Below are 17,973 nucleotides of genomic sequence, written 5' to 3' on the forward strand. Positions count from 1 at the left end.
TATTTGTTAGATAGAAGATATGCACATATAGATATTCAAGCCAGAAGAAATAAACGACGCAGGGATTGTCTCACTCTTCGCTGTTCTCTTCGCTGGGATGGACATTTTCTTACACAGATTGAAGTTGATCAAGGTGAAATTTGCCACCATAGAGACCTGATTTGTTTCATACAGGTAGTCGAACCTCGCAGCATAGGTTATCGAAGGGGAGACGCGATGCCTACCTCACCCGAGTTCCCGTAGAAGGTCCTGGACCTTGAAGACATGTTCTTTGGCCATGAAGTTCATGGAGGTATCTATTGAGTTCCAGTTCGAAGATAAAACGATCTGGTGTAGTAACATTCTTAGTCCATTTGCTGGAATAGACTACACAATTCTTGATGATGTTCTTAAATGAGTATTGTGGATGACTTGAATATTTTCCCATTATTGATTCAGTTCATTTCTAGCCTTGAAACATGCGCGGATTCTGCACGAATCTCGTCGATGAATCGATTCCCTTCCATACTCGAGAAATGGTGTCGATTTGTTACTATGAATAAGTATAAGAAAGATGGTTTCTAATGAAGCATCATCGAGTCAACCCTTTCGTTCATCCCAAGTACCTCGAAAAAGCCCGTACAAAGCATTCTGAAATTTCAACAACAGCATTCACCGAATCTCTTACCTTACCTTGACCATTATCACGAGCAAAAATGGCTTCAGCATCTAGTATTAGCAAGGCAATAAATACCATGACCACCACAAAGAAAACACTACTCCATAAGCTCGCCGCTTCTAAAGTCAATTTTTATCGCCATTCCCTGAAGCCTATTCTTCAAGCCGTCTACGCCCTCTATCAAATTGGATACCTGAAACCGGGGATGCTTCTTGATCCGGTTCTCGTCAATACCATTGCGGGATGGTATAAGATGAGTGCAGCAGAATTACGCGAAACGGTTCGGAATGAAGAATTGATTCGTGATAGTGAGGGATTGACCAGAATGGATTGTATCAATCTGCTTCTACAAGATGTGTAAGTTACATGAGCTCCAGCGAGGAGGATTCAGGAATCTCATCACTTTTTGATAATGCTGATTCGATTTTAGTACTTGGATATGGAGTGGTAAGGATGAAGAAAATGGCTCTGACAATCTTTCAATGCGCAGATCTGTTTTGAAGATTTCTGCTGCCGTCAAATTGAATTCTCAAGTCATCGATTTACTTCTTAGTTCAGTTTATGCCGATGCTATACTACGAAATCATGATGAGATACATTTCCCTGGCTCTCCCCAATCGATCCCTCTCGACGACTTCACGGAGGGATTCCCCCAAAGTTTTGCAATTATGAGATCTACGCGAGAAATAGCAGGGACTTTAAAAAAAGCACCCGAGTGCTTGAAACTCGTAAAGGATCTCTCTGAAAACTACGGAGGATACTTGATCCCAGCGAATGGTAAGTTAAGGATATCCGGATTTCCAGACTCCGTCTGTCAGTTTGTGGTTGTTCAAGCACCGAAGCAGTCTTCTGATGCATCCCAAAACCCCAACGATGAGAAAACAGGACCGATGGTGCTTTTTCATGGCACGAGCCTGGCATATCTACCAAGTATCCTTTTGAATGGCCTAGAAGCAAAAAGCGAAGAGCTTTATGGTAAAGTTTCTACTCTCTTCATGGCAGAGGAGCCTGCGAGTTCCTACTATTATGTGGGACACCGAGCCATTGACTCATTGTGGAAACCAGATCTTTACTCGTACTGCGGAATACTATTAGCTTGTGAGCTTCCACAAACGAGAAACCCAGAATGGGATTATGAAACACATCCTGACGGCGACGTCAAGATTGGTAGACCCCAACCCATTCATATTTTCGGCCCCGAAGATACCAAGTTCATCAAAGTAAGATATGTGTTCATTCTTCCAGATGATGTTTCCAGTGATTACCCATTGGCTACTACACTTTCGACCATGAACCCTTTGATGTTGAAAGCTTTCAAGTCGAAAATCTTCCAAAAGATCTAAGCAGATAGGTCCGAGAAACTTCACAAGGATTACGTGCTGCTCAGGCCGAAATCCAAGAAAATCTAAACGTCGCAAACGGCTTCTTCTTGGAAAGCATTTGTTATACCTACATAGATAAATAATTTTCTGTTTTCCATTCAAATCATCTCCATTCGCATTGTATTTGTCTCGTGAATTATACAACGCGGACCTTTACAATGAAATGACTAGGGATCGATCAAAGCAACCCCTCAATGGTTGAGAGAGCGAAGCATAGTATTGCATCTACCAAGTACCATGAAGATGAAGCCTTTAATGTCTACCTCCACTCGATAGTTTTCTGAAAAAATTTGAGCCGATCCTGTGTACGTATTCCATAAATGCATGAAGGTTTTGGATTGCATCATTCACTCCATTGCCGAGTTTGAGATCGGCAATCTGGTGCAAGCGATGGTGGACAAATGTGTCGCAAAATTCGTTCAATCGGATGAGTGTTCCTATCGCAAATTCTCTTATCAAGTGCCTAAAGTTGTCTGTAGAACTGTAGGCAGAAAATCAAACGGCGATGAGATGGAAAGAGTCAAGATACCATCATCTAGTGTAGGTTAATTTCGATGGCAAGGTTCTCTTCAGAACATGTGTAATATGATAATTGTCACACCATGTCAACATCACTTAATCAAATTCAAAACTACATGTGTTTGTAATGTATTTTATTCTTTCTCCACCCAAAAGACCAACGATGTAGTCCTATTTTAAACGCCAGGTAATAAACTCCATAAATGCAAATGGCCCTCCAGATGACTAGATTTCATGCTCATGCCCCTTCATAAAACGTTATCTAAGCGCATCATGCGTAAAGCTTCTTCTCGTAGCTCTCCATGTTGACACCACCCTCAAGTTGAGCACTGGCAGTTCTCAATTCGAAACGGGTAGTACCATTCTCAACAGCCTCGTGAAGTGCTTGGAGACTCATTTGTCCACAGTCTTGGAGAGAATGCTTCAAACCTGCAGCGAGGTATGGAACAAACTTAGTGACGGAGCTAAAAAGTATTAGCATTGGAAACATAAAATGATTAATGGACATCATACCCTCTGTGTGCGACAGCACCAGATACACCTTGAGCAACGAGAACACTGTCACCTTCAGAGAAATATCTGGCAGTTCCAGCGTTGCTCTTTTGGCTGTCCTTGGCACCAGCACCAGCCTTCTTATCTTGCATAGCATCGATGGAACCCATACCACGGTATGCCTTGACAAGCTTACCCTCACGACTGACGAAAGAAGTACCTGGAGATTCAGTGGTACCGGCCAAGAGACCACCCATCATGATGGTAGTAGCACCAAGAGCAAGACCCTTGACAATGTGACCCACATTTTGGATACCACCATCAGCCATACATGGAACACCGAAACGAGCAGCAAATGAAGCAACGTTGTAGACAGCAGCAGCTTGTGGTCTACCAACAGCCATAACCTCTTGAGTGATACAAGCACTTCCACTACCCATTCCGATTCTCAAACCATCAACACCAGCGGCAATCAATGACGCAGCTTGCTCACGAGTAACGACGTTACCTCCGATAACGTCAAGATCAGGGTATTTCTCCTTGATATACTTAACCATCTCGATTTGGTACATGCTGTTACCTTGACTGCTGTCAAGGATAACAATGTCCAATTGAGCATCGACCAACTTTTGAAGACGAATTTTATCTTCGGGTCTGGTACCGATAGCAGCAGCGCAGATCAATTGCTTGGAATCTGGAAGTTTGGAAGCCAATGGGTAATGAATGTTCTTGTTTAAATCAGATCGGGAGATCATAGAAACGAGGTTTCCGTCCTTGTCAACAATTGGAAGCTTTCCCTTCTTGGATTTGGCGAGGATGGCATTGGCCTCAACCAGTTCAGTACCATATGAAGCAGTGACCAAATCTGTAACCATAACACTTGAGACGGACGCGCTGTCTTCTTCGAATTGGATATCTCTGTTGGTGACGATACCGACAAGTTTGGAGCCCAATTTTCCGGTTTCTGTTTTTGCAGATGTTAGCAGCTGCAAGAAAGCATCATTCTTGGAATAGTAAAGATGAAACACCAAAAATCATAAAAAGTAATTGTCTCCCCACGACCTTGCGGTCAATACGGATGAACGAAAGTTATTTGAATTATGTTTTAATAATCATGTAAAGGTGCAAGTAGAGGTGAAAGAATGAGAAAGGGAGTACGAACCTGTGACTGGGTATCCTCCGAAACCCCACTTCTCCTTCAAATCCTTGACTTCACCAACAGTTGCCTGTGGGCTAAGTACGACTGGGTCAAGAATGAAACCGTTCTCGTATCTCTTAACCTTTTGAACCATCTCGGCTTGCTCGTCGGCAGAGCAGTTGTGGTGAATAACACCAAGACCACCTTGTAAAGCCATGTGAATGGCCATGTCGTGTTCAGTGACAGTGTCCATGGGGGAAGAAACGAAAGGAGTCTTGAGGGTAATGCGCTTGGTAACTGGAGAATCGAGAACGACCTCAGAAGCAGCAAATCCAATGTAGCCTGGAAGAACCAAGAAATCATTGTAGGTCAAACCTCCATGCTTCTTGGAATCGATCAAGTCATTGATGCTGAGACCATCGCGAGATTCATACTCTTTGAGGATTTCGAGAGCCTTTGTGGCATCCAAAACTTGCTTAGCTGGAGCCAAGAAGTCAGAAGCAGATGGCTTAGAATCTCCGTTTGCTTGAGGAGACATTTTGTAGAGATGTGTGGGTAGATGTGCAGGGAAAAAGTAAGAGGGGATGAATTCAAATCAAGAATTCAAAGAAATGAGAAAAATTGGAAAAGATGACAAAGAGATAGTCGACCTTTGAAGTACGAAGACTAGAAATTGAGGTTATTGATGGAATCAAATCTCTTGAATGAAAATGTACAGTCGACGGGTTGAAGTTTCCTTCTCCCAAGAGAAAAAAGAGAAAGGGAAAAAAGAGAAGAGAAAAAATTATTATGAATGTGAGATATGCGGGGCGAAAATTACGGCATATTTGAGGAACTAAACCAATAATGGTTAAGTAGTGTGTCGATAAGGTGAGGTCACGTGAAGATATGAAAAAGGTCAATGTACGAGTAGGTAGGTATGCCCAGATGAGTATGGCTTGGCTCGATTGGGATTGAGCAATGAGAATTGAGAATTGAGAATTGAGATGACTTCAAATAGATGACTGGGGATAATTGAAAAGGATCAGACCAGATCGAGAAGACCTGCTTAAGAAGTAATCGATAAATGACGCTCCGCTTGGCCACTGCCGTGGAGGCTTTTTCGCTCCGCTCTGGTGCTAATAAGACTAAATCTTGTATATATATATATAGTATATATATTGTAATCTTAGATACAGTAGATAGATACCTAGGTATTCTTGGATTCTAACAATTTGTATGTGATGATCAAATACTTTCTTTCATTCTTCATACATACAGAGTGCAAACCTTAGGTAGCATTCATATACTAAAAAAGATAGTGTTGACAATCTACCCAGGCACGTGCCAGGTGAGATCTCATACTTATAGGTAATTGCAAGACAATAGCGAGGAAAAATGTAAGACCGATCCGACACCAAAGTATAATAAAAGATCTCCATAAAACTCCGAAAATGAGATGGAATGGACGAATGCTACTGGGTACAAGGATTTATTCTCAGCGCTTCGCATGTTCATTGGTTAAAATCTCCTCTGTGTTGTCAACCTCACCTCTTTTGCTGGAGCAACGGAAGCGAACCGTGTAAAAGCAAGAATTGAATGTAAACAAAAATTAACCCTGCGTTTGATCCAGAAAAAGCAATTCTTGGGAGTAAAAAAAAAAAACCCTATTTCAACAGTGAGGTATGAATTGAGTAAATGCTCGGTGCCTGATGATGTGAACAATATCCACTCCCGGTACTGCACTGTACATACGTAGTAGAATAGTAAACATCATAGTAGGTAGGTACCGTACCTTGATCAAGTGTTCCACTTCCACTTACGGATCAACAAATGGAAATTCAGGTCAGGTCTTTTTTTCCCCAGCCCCTCACTTCACTTCACACACTCATCATTGGCAAACCTCACTTCACTCCTCTTCACTCTTCACTCTTCGCTCTTTACTCTTCTGGATCCATCCAAACATCGAGAGAAAAAATCACCTTCATCCCTCCTTGGATCCCTCCTTCCTAATTTAAATATCTCCGAATACAAGACGTCCAGTTAGACATTCATATCACTGATCCCACCATCATCCTGTCACATCCATTATACCTTGCATCCATCATCCCTTCCACTTCTTTTATCAGTTCGATAACGATACCACATATACCCAACTACCACGAAGTCGTCTCTCCACACATACACATACACTTACATTTACACTTACACTTACACATAAACATAAACAACAATAACAATACTATACCCTACTGAAATATCACATCCATTACTTCCGCTATCGCTTCTTCCAGCTTGTCTGTCTGCTGAATAATCTTAATATTGGATGCTGATGGCTTGAAAGAAAAAATCCCTTCCACATTGCTCAACCTTCAATTCTTCTTTTAATAGCTATAGGGATTAACTTGGATTACGATATACCATCTTGGGATTGGAATATCCATACGTATTCATACTTCATTCGCGGAAGAGAAGCCGATATCAATTGGTCTCGGATTGCCATCCGTCGCGCGGGACGCTATCGTTCGGGAAGGGTGTAAACAATAAACATTGGAGGGGAAAAGGAAACTTTACCATCACTGCACTACCCTCAACAACCACGATTATCTCTCCTACCTGTACACCTAGAAGAAACTTCGCGCAGCCTACGAGGCATCTCGGATACCGCATGCGACATCCCCTTGAAGATCTTTAGTGAATGACCGGCACCTCGGAGAACATCCTGCGCTTACCTTTCCTTTGCCGTTTGGTGCGCCATAAATCAATACTTCTCGTCCCATTGTCGTAATGTCGTACCGTCATTTATTACGCCAAACACAAACCGACTCTGTCACAACGGGTAATCCAAACACGACAAAGAGGGCACCTTCGAACGCATCAACCGCATCAAGTGGCTATTCCAATTCATCCAGCATTTATGAATCAAGTGGCACAAGCATACTGTCGTCAACGACGTCGAGTGAGTACGGAAGTCGTCGGAGAGGTTTAAGTGAAGCCGCCGGAATGTACAGTTCTTCGGAAAATCGCAACGGGAAGGGGAGCCTTGAATCGAGTCCAGATAGTGCGTACAAGAATGCTAGAAAATCTTTGCGACCACTCCCTCAACCTCCAGGTCAAAGTCCGCCAGAGAGAGACAAAACTCCAGTCCAACACAATCGCGGAAAGAGCATCGATGTGATCAGAAGTAATTTTCAGCCGCATTCTCGAACACAGAGTGTAGACGTGCAGAAGGGGTCCATCAAACACCACAATCGCGGAAAGAGTATAGATGTATCCAAATTAACATTATTTGAGTCTCCTGCCCAATCGCTCATAAGCCCCGCAACAAGCCCGACTCGCAGTCCGACGCGCCGTCCACCTATGGTTCGACCCAATTCCATGTTGTTGAGTCGCTCCGATTCAATTAGTGTTGCAGCAGGAGCTCTCTCAAAGCTTGGCCCACTGCATATCCATTCACCTCTCACTAGGCCTGAGCTACAAAGCTTCGAACGATCCTCGACAAGTCAACTTCGAACCCTCTCAAAGTTCGCGCAATCCGCAACTCCTGACGATTTTACCATTACATCACCAGAACAAGAGGTAGCAGGATTACAGGGACGACGTAGACTGCAGCGCAGCGCGATTTCCAAGGACAAAAGTGGCACCCTGAATAAATCTATCGGTGGTTATGGTTGGGAAGGCAGAAATTGGATGGACAAACAGCGACAATTTTTACAGGCTTATGAGTATCTTTGTCATATTGGAGAAGCCAAGGAATGGATTGAAGATATATTAAAACGAGAAATTCCTCCAACTGTGCAACTCGAACAAACCTTGAGAGACGGGGTTACATTGGCAGAGGTGGTGGAGGCTATTAACCCGGAACAACGCATACGGATATTCAGGAATCCTAAACTACAAGCTCGACATTGGGACAATATCGCTCAGTTTTTCCGTTTTCTGGATGAGGTACAACTCCCCGAGCTTTTTCGATTCGAACTTATCGATTTATACGAGAAGAAGAACATTCCCAAAGTCATTTATTGTATACACGCTTTGAGTTGGCTGTTATTCAGGAAGGGAATCGTAGACTTTCGAATTGGTAACCTTGTTGGACAACTGGAATTTGAAGATCATGAATTGGAAGAAATGCAGAAAGGATTGGATAAAGCTGGAGTTAGTATGCCGAGTTTTGGGAATATGGGAGCGGATTTTGGAGTCCCGGAACCAGAGCCTGAACCTGAACCACTCGAAACCGAGGAGGAGCGAATCGATCGGGAGCTCGGTGAGAACGAAGCTATAATCGTGGAGTTACAGGCACAAATACGGGGAGCTTGTATGCGAATGCACTTAGGAAGAACAATGCAAGGACTTTGGGATACCGAAGACTGGCTTGTTGAGCTTCAATCGATGATTCGTGGGGACTTTACGCGACAAATCGTGGAGTATCGTTTGAATATGAAACGGTTCGCAGTGAACCTGCAAAGCCATGCACGTGGGTTTTTAGTACGAAAGAACCAATTGAGTCAAGAGAAATTCTGGAAGAGCCGTGAAGGAGATGTACAGAAGATTCAAAGCTTATTCAGGGCCAAAAAGGTTGGACAACAAGTGCGAGGAGAGGTATGCGTGATGCGAACCGCTTTGCAGCAGTCAGAATTTGTTGTCAAAGATTTTCAGTCAAGCATCCGCGGATTTCTTGCTCGGAAAGTTTTGGTGGCTCAGGAGAAGGAAGCCAAATCTGTTAATGTGTCAACTCCGGTGCTGAATCTGCAAGCTGCGGTCAGGGGTATGCTCGTGAGAAAGAAAATGATGGAGCAAGAAGAAGACATGTCAACCCTTACTGTGTCAACCCCAGTGTTAGATCTGCAATCTGCAGTGAGAGGCATGATTGTGAGACAGAGGATTTTGGCACAACAAGCAGCGCTCAACTCTCTCACTGTATCGACATCAGTTTCAGATTTGCAATCTGCAGTGAGGGGCATGATTGTGAGACAGAATATTTTGGCACAACAAGCAGAGATGAACTCTCTCACTGTATCGGCCTCAGTTTCAGATCTCCAAGCAGCAATGAGGGGAATGCTTGTGAGAAACGCCATGACAGCTCAAGAGAAAGAAACATCATCCAAAGCTGTTTCGACTCCAGTATTAAATTTGCAGGCTGCAATGAGAGGAATGATTCTCAGAAAAAATATTGCAGATGACCAAGAAGATCTTTATCGCGAAGAACCTTCAATTACAGCCATTCAAGGGTTTGCGAGGGCCTTACTAACAAGAAATCATATCTCTCGACAGCAGGAAGCATTGCATGCATGTACACCTGTTTGGGAAAAGCTTCAAGCAATTACCAGGGCGGGTGCTCTGAGACTTGAAGTATTTGATACACAACAAGCTTTGAAGAGTCATTCTGAAAGCATATCGAATCTTCAAGCCTTTCTTCGTGCTGGAGCAGTTCGCCGCGATGTCACAGAGACTTTGTCAGGTCTAGAAGAAGACGAATCATCAATAGTAGAGCTTCAGAGCTTAATTCGTGCTATGCTTGTTCGACGCTCAATCGAGGATGATTATGACATTCTTGTCACAGAGTACTCGACAATCACGGACCTGCAATCTATGATTAGAGCTGGTATGGTCAGACAGAAAACGGAAATGATCTTGGATGATCTTCAGGCGAATGAAGAAGAAATCATACAACTCCAGGCCTTGTCACGTGCTGTACTCCTTCGTAACGATATCGAAGGGGTATTGGGAGAATTAGAATCCGAAGAAGATTTCATTGTTGCAATTCAATCGGCAGCTAAAGCTTCGTTAGTCCGAGCCGCATATGTAGAGAAGCAGCGTTTCTTCAAGGAGAATATGGAAAAGGTTGTGAAGATCCAAAGTTTCGTTCGTGGGCGTTTACAGGGTGAGGCTTACAAGAGCTTGACCACTGGAAAGAATCCCCCTGTCAATACCGTCAAGAACTTCGTTCATCTTCTCAATGATAGTGATTTCGATTTCAACGAGGAAATTGAGTTCGAGCGTATGCGAAAGACCGTTGTACAGCAAGTTCGTCAAAACGAATTGGCAGAGCAATATATCGATCAATTGGACATCAAGATTGCCCTTTTGGTGAAGAATAAGATTACACTGGATGAAGTCGTCAAGCATCAGCGAAATTTTGGCGGACACTCAGGAAACATTCTCGTAAACAGCTCCATGGCTTCAGGGAATCAATTTGATCTGAAAGCTCTTAACAAGAATTCGAGGAAGAAGCTTGACTTGTACCAACAACTCTTTTTCAACTTGCAAACTCAATCTCAGTACCTTGCCCGGTTGTTCCAAATAATTCGTGAACAAGGTACTGCCGAGAAAGACTGCAAACGTATCGAAACCTTAATGATGGGTCTGTTTGGTTATGCACAAAAGCGCCGTGAGGAGTACTACTTGCTCAAATTAATTGCTCGCTCTGCTAGAGTAGAAATCGAGCACTTCGCCTCGACGCAAGATCTACTTCGCGGCAACTTCTTTTGGACGAAACTTCTCGCTAATTACACCCGTTCTCCTCGTGATCGGAAATTCCTTCGTGACCTGTTGGGTCCCCTCATCACGGAAAACATTATCGAAGATCCCGCACTCGACCTTGAGAGTGATCCAATGCAAATTTATCGCTCAGCTATCAATAACGAAGAGCTTCGAACAGGTAGACCAAGTCAAAGAGCTTTGGAGATTCCTCGAGATCAAGCAATCAAGGATCCAGAAACTCGAGACATGTTTATTGATCATTTAAGGGATTTGAGAGAGATTTCAGATCTTTTCATGCTTGCTTTAGAAAGCCTTTTGCATAGAATGCCTTACGGTGTTCGCTTTATCTGCCAGCAAATCTTTGAGGGGCTTTGCCAGCAATTCCCACGAGAACCACAACTAAATCTTCTACAAGTTGTTGGTAATTGGTTCTTCAAGTTCTACTTGTTCCCAGCTTTGACCACTCCTGAGTCTATGGGTGTAGTGGAAAGGCAGCTCACCCCACTGCAAAAGCGTAACTTAGGCGAGGTTGCCAAAGTCCTTGGCCAGATCTCATCCGGAAGGTTGTTCGGTGGCGAGAATATGTTCTTGCAGCCGTTGAACGCCTATGTCACTGATGCCATTACCAGAATCACGGAAATCTTCTCCAATATAATCTCGGTGCCGGATGCGGAAAGCACCTTCGATATTGACGAGTTTAATGATCTGTATGCTCGTACGAAACCTACACTTTATATCAAGATGGCCGATATTTTCGCAATTCACAACCTCATTTGCGATGATCTGCCACAAATCTGTCCAAACCGCGATGATGTTCTTCGGGAAATTATTCAAGAACTCGGCAGTGCCAAGAACAATGAGTCCGAGATGTTAGGTGGCTCCTCTGGCGAAATTCAAATGACTTTGAGTCCTAAGCTTCACGACATGGACGATCCGGAAGCGGAAGTGAAAGCACTTTTTATGGAGACCAAGAGATGTATTCTGTATATCATTCGAGTCCAATCCGGTCCAAACCTCATGGAAATTTTGGTGAGACCGATAACACCAGAGGATGACCAAAAGTGGCATGATTTACTACGAGAGGAATTTTCGGCAGACAGCAAGACTCGTGGAGCATACTCCGATGTCAATACTTTAACAGACATAAAATCCATGTCATACTGGGAACTGAAGAGGACTGCTCTAGAGAACATCATGAGACTTGAGCAACTTGGAAGAATCTCAAGACAAAATTTCTACCAGGACATCCTCAATGCTATCGCTGTTGATATTCGTACCAAAAGCAGACGTCGTGTTCAGAGACAGAGAGAATTGGAAGGTGTTAAGATGACGCTGGGAAATTTGGGCGAGAAGGCGGATTGGCTTGAGTCGCAGAGGAAGAGTTACGATAATTATATCGAACAAGCCATGATGACATTGCAGAAGAAAGGGTATGGCATTTACTCCATGTTGCTGATACGATACTAATAATTGATTAAACAGGAAAAAACGTTTCCTTATGCCTTTCTCCAAACAATACAACCACGAAAAGGAGCTTGAGCGTACTGGTCGTACATACAAATTCGGCTCTTTCAAATATTCCGCTCGAACTTTATCGGATAAAGGTGTATTGGTCGCTTGGAAAGGATACCCCGAACGTGAATGGGATAAGATCAATCTCACAATTTCATGTGATCAAGTTGGTGTATTCTCCATTGAGGGTAGCAAAGGCAGCATTGTCATTACTGGTGCAATGGCTCAAGTTCCTATGGACTCACTTCTTGCTGCACAATTCGCAAACCACCAGTATATGGATATGTTTGAGGGCGCGATGAGATTAAATGTTAATTTATTCTTGCATTTGTTGTACAGGAAGTTTTATAGGACCGAGTAGTGTGGATGGTCGAATACGGAGAGGGCCAGGTTTGCAAAGGAAGAAGTCATTTGCACATCGAGCATGGGGAGGAGATGGCAAAGGTGCATCTTATTCTAATGGGAAAATATCTCTGATTTTAGGCGCAAGTTATATCTTATGGCATGGAATCGGCGTCGCATGAAGTGATAAGCTGGGAGACTTGGAAAGTCCCGAGGTCGGCCAGGATTGGAATTATCGGACATGGTATTGTTTGTGTATGTACATATTCATTTTCTTCTTGAAGACGTGTGACGAAGTATGAAGCGAGAAGCGGGATGCGGAAAGCAGGGAAATGACTGCTATGAATATTGATTGTTAGTGATATCACGAGATCATATAAATATGAATATTATCCTACTACACTTACGGTTTGAACATCAAGCATCACTTGCTTGTTATTCTTTGTACACACAACTCAAGCTAACCAACATAGAAGTGATGACAATATGAAAAGCCCTTCTCAAATAGGAACGGTCAAGTGAATACTACCAAATCGCGACTTCTTGAATGGTACAAAACAGGCATGCTGTTTTCCAAACGGAAAGAGATGTCTTTGGAGGTTCACTTATAGCGATCCACAAGAATTACATCTTGAGACAAATGCATTCTCTCATCGGACAATCTGCGAAATTTCGTCTTCTTGGACAATAAAATTCCCTCTATACGGCGCCAGATTGGCTGCGAGAAACGACTGAATGTACCACCTTCTGACAAATCAGCGTCTTGTTTTTGAATCTTCAAAGAATACAGTCAATTAATTGCATCTCCACCAAACCACGACTTTGAGCGACGCACTACTGCAGGGCTCTTATTCAATGAAACTCAAGCTACCACTCTTGCCTTGTCTACTGCTTAACATCAACCAAGTCAACTCCATGCAACCTCGAAATGATCTCACAACAATCGCACCTTCAGTGCTTCAACAGAACTCCGGGTGTGCCTTAGTGAGCTCTACACTATTCAAGTGCGAATCGATCAGTCCCGGGTTTACCTCTCTCGTCCCATCAGCACAAGCACAATGCCTTTGTTATGATTCTTCCAAATGGATTCCGACAATTTTTGACAAAGCGGTGCAGACTTGCGCCGATTTTGCAAGCACAGCCGTGCCAAGCGCATACCCTGCATTTGTTAATTTGGAGGGATTTTGCGGTAATATAGGAAATATAATGACGACAATGGGGCCTGCTACTATCTCTCCCATCACAACTTTCGAATATTCAATTCCGACTTCGACAGTACATAGTGGGATACCAGCTTGTTATTCTGCTCTATCTCTGATACAATCTTGTGTTGGCCTGCTTCCAGGGTTTATGGCTTTGGGTCGTTCACAGCAGGCTTCATGCCTGTGTTACGCGAGTGTCACATCCTGGATCCCAAAGTCCTTTGATAATGCTATGGAGACTTGTTCACAATCTGTGCAAAGCGAAAGTGGGATTGCAGGGTTAGTCTCGACAGTTGACATGTTCAATGGTATTTGTGGAAGTATGGGAGACGTCTGGACAATGGAGGGACACGTTTCATCTACAGCCACCTCGCACCCTATAACGTCAGATGTGGGCTTGGCTCCCTCGACTTCCATAAGCTCCCCATCACCAGCCAGTATACCTGGATCTACCAGTTCGGTCATATCAACCATTGCTATTCGTTCCTCCACTCAGACCACGCGTTCAATTGTGAAAACAATCTCGGTCACAACATTAAGTAAATCAATGATCAGTACCGCTTCAATGCCTAGACCTGGAGCAATCGACACTAATCAAGACGGAAATCAAGAGCTGAAAGATGTTAGTGATCCGATGGTTATCTTGATTAGTTTTGCATGTGCAGCGTTGGTGCTTTTTTTATGCTAGTTCCTGCCTTGAGCAGGAAAGTGGCTATTGTATTGAGGCAAATGAGATCAGCGAGAACACCGAGAGGGATGATATAGATCATGGAGAGAGAGAAAGTATCTGGGGTTTGAATATCTGGAATTGGGGTTAGAAGTTGGCAGTTGGAAGTTGGGATGGGCACATGGTAAAAGCTAGAGAGCAGCCATTGGCGGATTCCGGATATGGTGTTTACTCGATGAGATGTGATTTTAGTATCGATTCATAGCTGAGAGAATGGATTGAGAAGTTTAAATGTAAACTCGGTCTGTTCTGTCATGATCTGGGCGTGAAATGAAATTTATCATGTGGAAAAGTGGTATCATACACGTCCATTAATCTCTACTTTATTTGGCAAGCCGGCACCGCGGCTTGGCCCCCATTCCCACTTTCTAACCTCCTGTGTGACGTTTAACTTCCATGGGAACTCGGACTAAGCCACACGTCACTCTTGACATCCATAGTTTCACTTATACTAGGGTGTAGAGGTGGTGATTCTCGTCCGTTGCTCGATATTACCGTCGTTGTGAATCCGACAATGGCGAGATCGGGCCTGAGATTTAGTTCGGTGTCGTACATTTTTGTTCGCCTTCGATTCATTCCATCCATCATGCGCATGTGAAGGCCTCCAGATGATCCGATTGATTTCTCCGACCAGTCCAGGAATGAGCGGACGAGAGGCTTGAGGGTCGCTAAGCAAGAGGCTATAAGTCCGACGGCTACTTCGACAATGGAGAGGATGATAACATCACTGGTAGGTGGTTAGTCGATGAAATTGTAAATGGAAAATGATGAGTTAGGGAGAACATACGATATTGAATAGAGATAATCGCTGGTATGCAAAAGATCGTTAATGTATGCGATTCTTGTGAGGGTACACACGCTAGCACTGATAGTCCGTCAGTATCTGTTGAAGCAACTTCCGCCGATTTGACAATGAACAACGTGGCTTACATGGAACCCAATGCTAAAGTCATTGCGACCGCTGCTTTTGTTCTTGTTGTGATTTGAAGATCCGCCACAATAAACGCCGGAATTATCCCCAGAGTAAGATCGGCCAAGACGTTCACGACTCCATGGCCATATGCCATAGCTGCTATCGTAGAGCCCTCTAAACAATGCCCATCAATTGCTCCCTCAAATCGCCTCCAGTAGAATGATATCGGTCTACATTGAAGTAACAAAAAGATAAAAAACCCCGTGGTGTACAACAGGAAGATTGTCATTGAGATATAGATGGTGTATATATGAACTGGCTTCACGGCGATACGGACGAGGTAAAGAGCGATGGATATCTTGATAGCAGCTATAGTAGGAGGGTATATGATTTCCGAATAACACCACCACTAAACAAAGATGTCAGAAAATTTAACCCTAGGACTTGGTAACGGGAAGCGTACTTTCAATCCGCGCAAGTAACGATCCATTGTCATGCTATCGATATGTTGTCCAAACCCCGAATTAATTCCCAACATGGTAAAAACAACTCCAGCGCACAAAAGAAACTATGTGATGTCAGTATACAGGTACCCTTCGAGACCCTACGTGATAGATATTACCAAGGAGCAAACTGCAATTGCATCATCAGCACCAAATGCCTTCAAAAACTTAGTTCGAACATAGCATCGTAAAGCAACCGCCACACACGCAATCCCAGAGAATAGCAATGTAATGATCAGAATTTCATCCTGTTTGTCTGAAGCTTCTGTCACCATCTCGGCCGGTTAAAATGTGCAAAGAAAAGTGAAGCAAAGATCAAAGGAATTCATAAGAAATAAAACAGTGACAGCCTAGTGATTCATTGGAAAAAGATTACAAAATCAGGACGATCGTCAAGAATGGGAGAGGATATCTTGCTTCTCCATTTGTTTATACTGTTGCGCACTACCGGCAGTGATAATGTGCTCCCCGAAGCTCTGTTTCCTGACATCTTGCGGGTATTCTTCGATATTGTATGGGGATAGAGCACAGATGGTCATTCCTTAATGATAACGTTGGTCCAGGTTTTGATATAAAAAGAAGTGATGGTCCCGCTATTTTCATCAGTCACAATCATTCTACGCATTTTAACCCTGAATTCTAGATCAATGCTTCTTCTTGTTGACTCCCCTCATTCTATACCTAACGCTCAGGATTAGAAAAAGAAAGAGATTTGAACATACCAAGTACCTTGATGTGGCTGAATAAGGTCTCTATGTGGGCCTCTTTATATTTCTAGTGAGGTAAAGCAGGCCAATCCATTCAATTTGACCCACCGTCAAGCCGCTGAGCGTTAAGGTATCCACATGGACGTCCACATGAAGGTATCCATACTCCGTACTTAGTAGACGTAGCACTGGTCTCAGAGTGAGACGACAAGACTGATTGACCTTGGATTTTCGAAATCCATAGAACTCCATTGGAAAAAGTGGTTTGAGCAAGATCGGATCGGAGTAGTAACCTTAGCTTAAATGCCGATTAAGATTGGACAGTCATCTATAGTACTAGGCATAAAGTTTACGCGAAAAACATCAAAACGCGAAAAAGCGTGTAACTTTTTATCAACACTCCTATTTAAATTATTAATTATATCACAATTACAAATTATATTAGATTTAATTGATAATAATATTAAAAGAAAGAAGCGATTAGATCCTTATATAAAGGGGAAAATCATTGGAATATAATATAGTGATATACAGTCTACTCATATTATAATAGCTCTAAATATCCTCGATGTAATAATTCACACTATCTTATTAAAAGAGTTATTACAAAAAAACAAAAAGATTAATTTATATATAAATCAATTATATAAATATATAGAATGAAATATATATAGAATTATATATTATATATAACTTTTTTTAAAATCTATATATATAAAGCTTTATTAAACTCTTTTTTATAAATTCTATAATCAAATTATATACTCTATTCTAAAGCTCTCTAGAATTATAAATTGGATTTGCAAAAAGTATCTTTACTTCATTTTAGAAATTATCAAATTGTAATTCGAATAGTATATACTACAAAAGTATTAAATTTTAGAGATTTTATAAAATATATATAAAGTAATAAATATTTAATAAAACAAAGAAAAGAAAAAAATAGAGAATAAGCTTTTTATATTACAATAAAAAGATTTTCTCTATAATATATTATAATATATAAAAAATCAAAGAATATATTAGTAATAATATAGGGAAATTTTTAATATAAAAATAAAACTATTAGAAAATCTAGTTTATATATATTAAATAAAAACTTCGAATTAAAGAAAAATGAATATTTAGCTAACTCCTATCTTATTATATTCAAATACTAAATACTCTTTTATTAAAAATCTAAGCTAATTTTTATATAAAATAATACTTCTATTTATAAAGCTTAAAGAATCCTTAATTAATTTAAAAATAACATTATACTAATTATTAATTAATTATTCTACTTTTCTAATCTAAATCCCATAGAATATATATAATTTTATCTCAAAAAATTATATTTGAAAAGTGTTGGTTCGAGAAGGATACGGAAGACGTAGCACCCACGTATTCGTAGGTCCTGTATATCTAATTGTATTCTAT

General features: G+C 41.9%; 5 protein-coding genes across 5 annotated transcripts; 3 read left to right on the forward strand and 2 right to left on the reverse strand.

The window, feature by feature from the left end:
• Positions 1 to 695: 695 nt before the first annotated feature.
• EAE97_006000 (uncharacterized protein) lies at positions 696 to 2,001 on the forward strand (the record flags this gene model as incomplete). Its single annotated transcript, XM_038876513.1, has 2 exons — positions 696 to 1,015; positions 1,089 to 2,001. 2 exons carry the CDS (start codon positions 696 to 698, stop codon positions 1,999 to 2,001), a joined length of 1,233 nt encoding a protein of 410 aa, XP_038732989.1.
• Positions 2,002 to 2,676: 675 nt separating this feature from the next.
• On the reverse strand, positions 2,677 to 4,933 carry EAE97_006001 (uncharacterized protein). The gene is made up of 3 exons (XM_038876514.1): positions 4,214 to 4,933; positions 3,073 to 4,015; positions 2,677 to 3,023 (listed from the first exon to the last, which is right to left on the reverse strand). The coding sequence occupies exons 1-3, from the start codon at positions 4,725 to 4,727 to the stop codon at positions 2,831 to 2,833; spliced, it is 1,650 nt and encodes a 549-aa protein (XP_038732990.1). The 5' UTR covers positions 4,728 to 4,933; the 3' UTR covers positions 2,677 to 2,830.
• A 2,022-nt stretch (positions 4,934 to 6,955) lies between these two features.
• Positions 6,956 to 12,521, forward strand: EAE97_006002 (uncharacterized protein; the record flags this gene model as incomplete). The annotated part of the gene is made up of 2 exons (XM_038876515.1): positions 6,956 to 12,078; positions 12,131 to 12,521. 2 exons carry the CDS (start codon positions 6,956 to 6,958, stop codon positions 12,519 to 12,521), a joined length of 5,514 nt encoding a protein of 1,837 aa, XP_038732991.1.
• Positions 12,522 to 13,417: 896 nt separating this feature from the next.
• On the forward strand, positions 13,418 to 14,392 carry EAE97_006003 (uncharacterized protein; the record flags this gene model as incomplete). Its single annotated transcript, XM_038876516.1, has 1 exon — positions 13,418 to 14,392. The coding sequence occupies one exon, from the start codon at positions 13,418 to 13,420 to the stop codon at positions 14,390 to 14,392; it is 975 nt and encodes a 324-aa protein (XP_038732992.1).
• Positions 14,393 to 14,631: 239 nt separating this feature from the next.
• EAE97_006004 (uncharacterized protein) lies at positions 14,632 to 16,512 on the reverse strand. Its single transcript, XM_038876517.1, has 5 exons — positions 15,967 to 16,512; positions 15,808 to 15,912; positions 15,362 to 15,753; positions 15,219 to 15,296; positions 14,632 to 15,158 (listed from the first exon to the last, which is right to left on the reverse strand). The coding sequence occupies exons 1-5, from the start codon at positions 16,120 to 16,122 to the stop codon at positions 14,819 to 14,821; spliced, it is 1,071 nt and encodes a 356-aa protein (XP_038732993.1). The 5' UTR covers positions 16,123 to 16,512; the 3' UTR covers positions 14,632 to 14,818.
• Between the last annotated feature and the right edge of the window lie 1,461 nt (positions 16,513 to 17,973).

This window comes from Botrytis byssoidea, assembly GCF_014898295.1.
Source record: "Botrytis byssoidea strain MUCL 94 chromosome Unknown BBYS_010, whole genome shotgun sequence".
NCBI classification, from domain to species: Eukaryota; Fungi; Ascomycota; class Leotiomycetes; order Helotiales; family Sclerotiniaceae; genus Botrytis; species Botrytis byssoidea.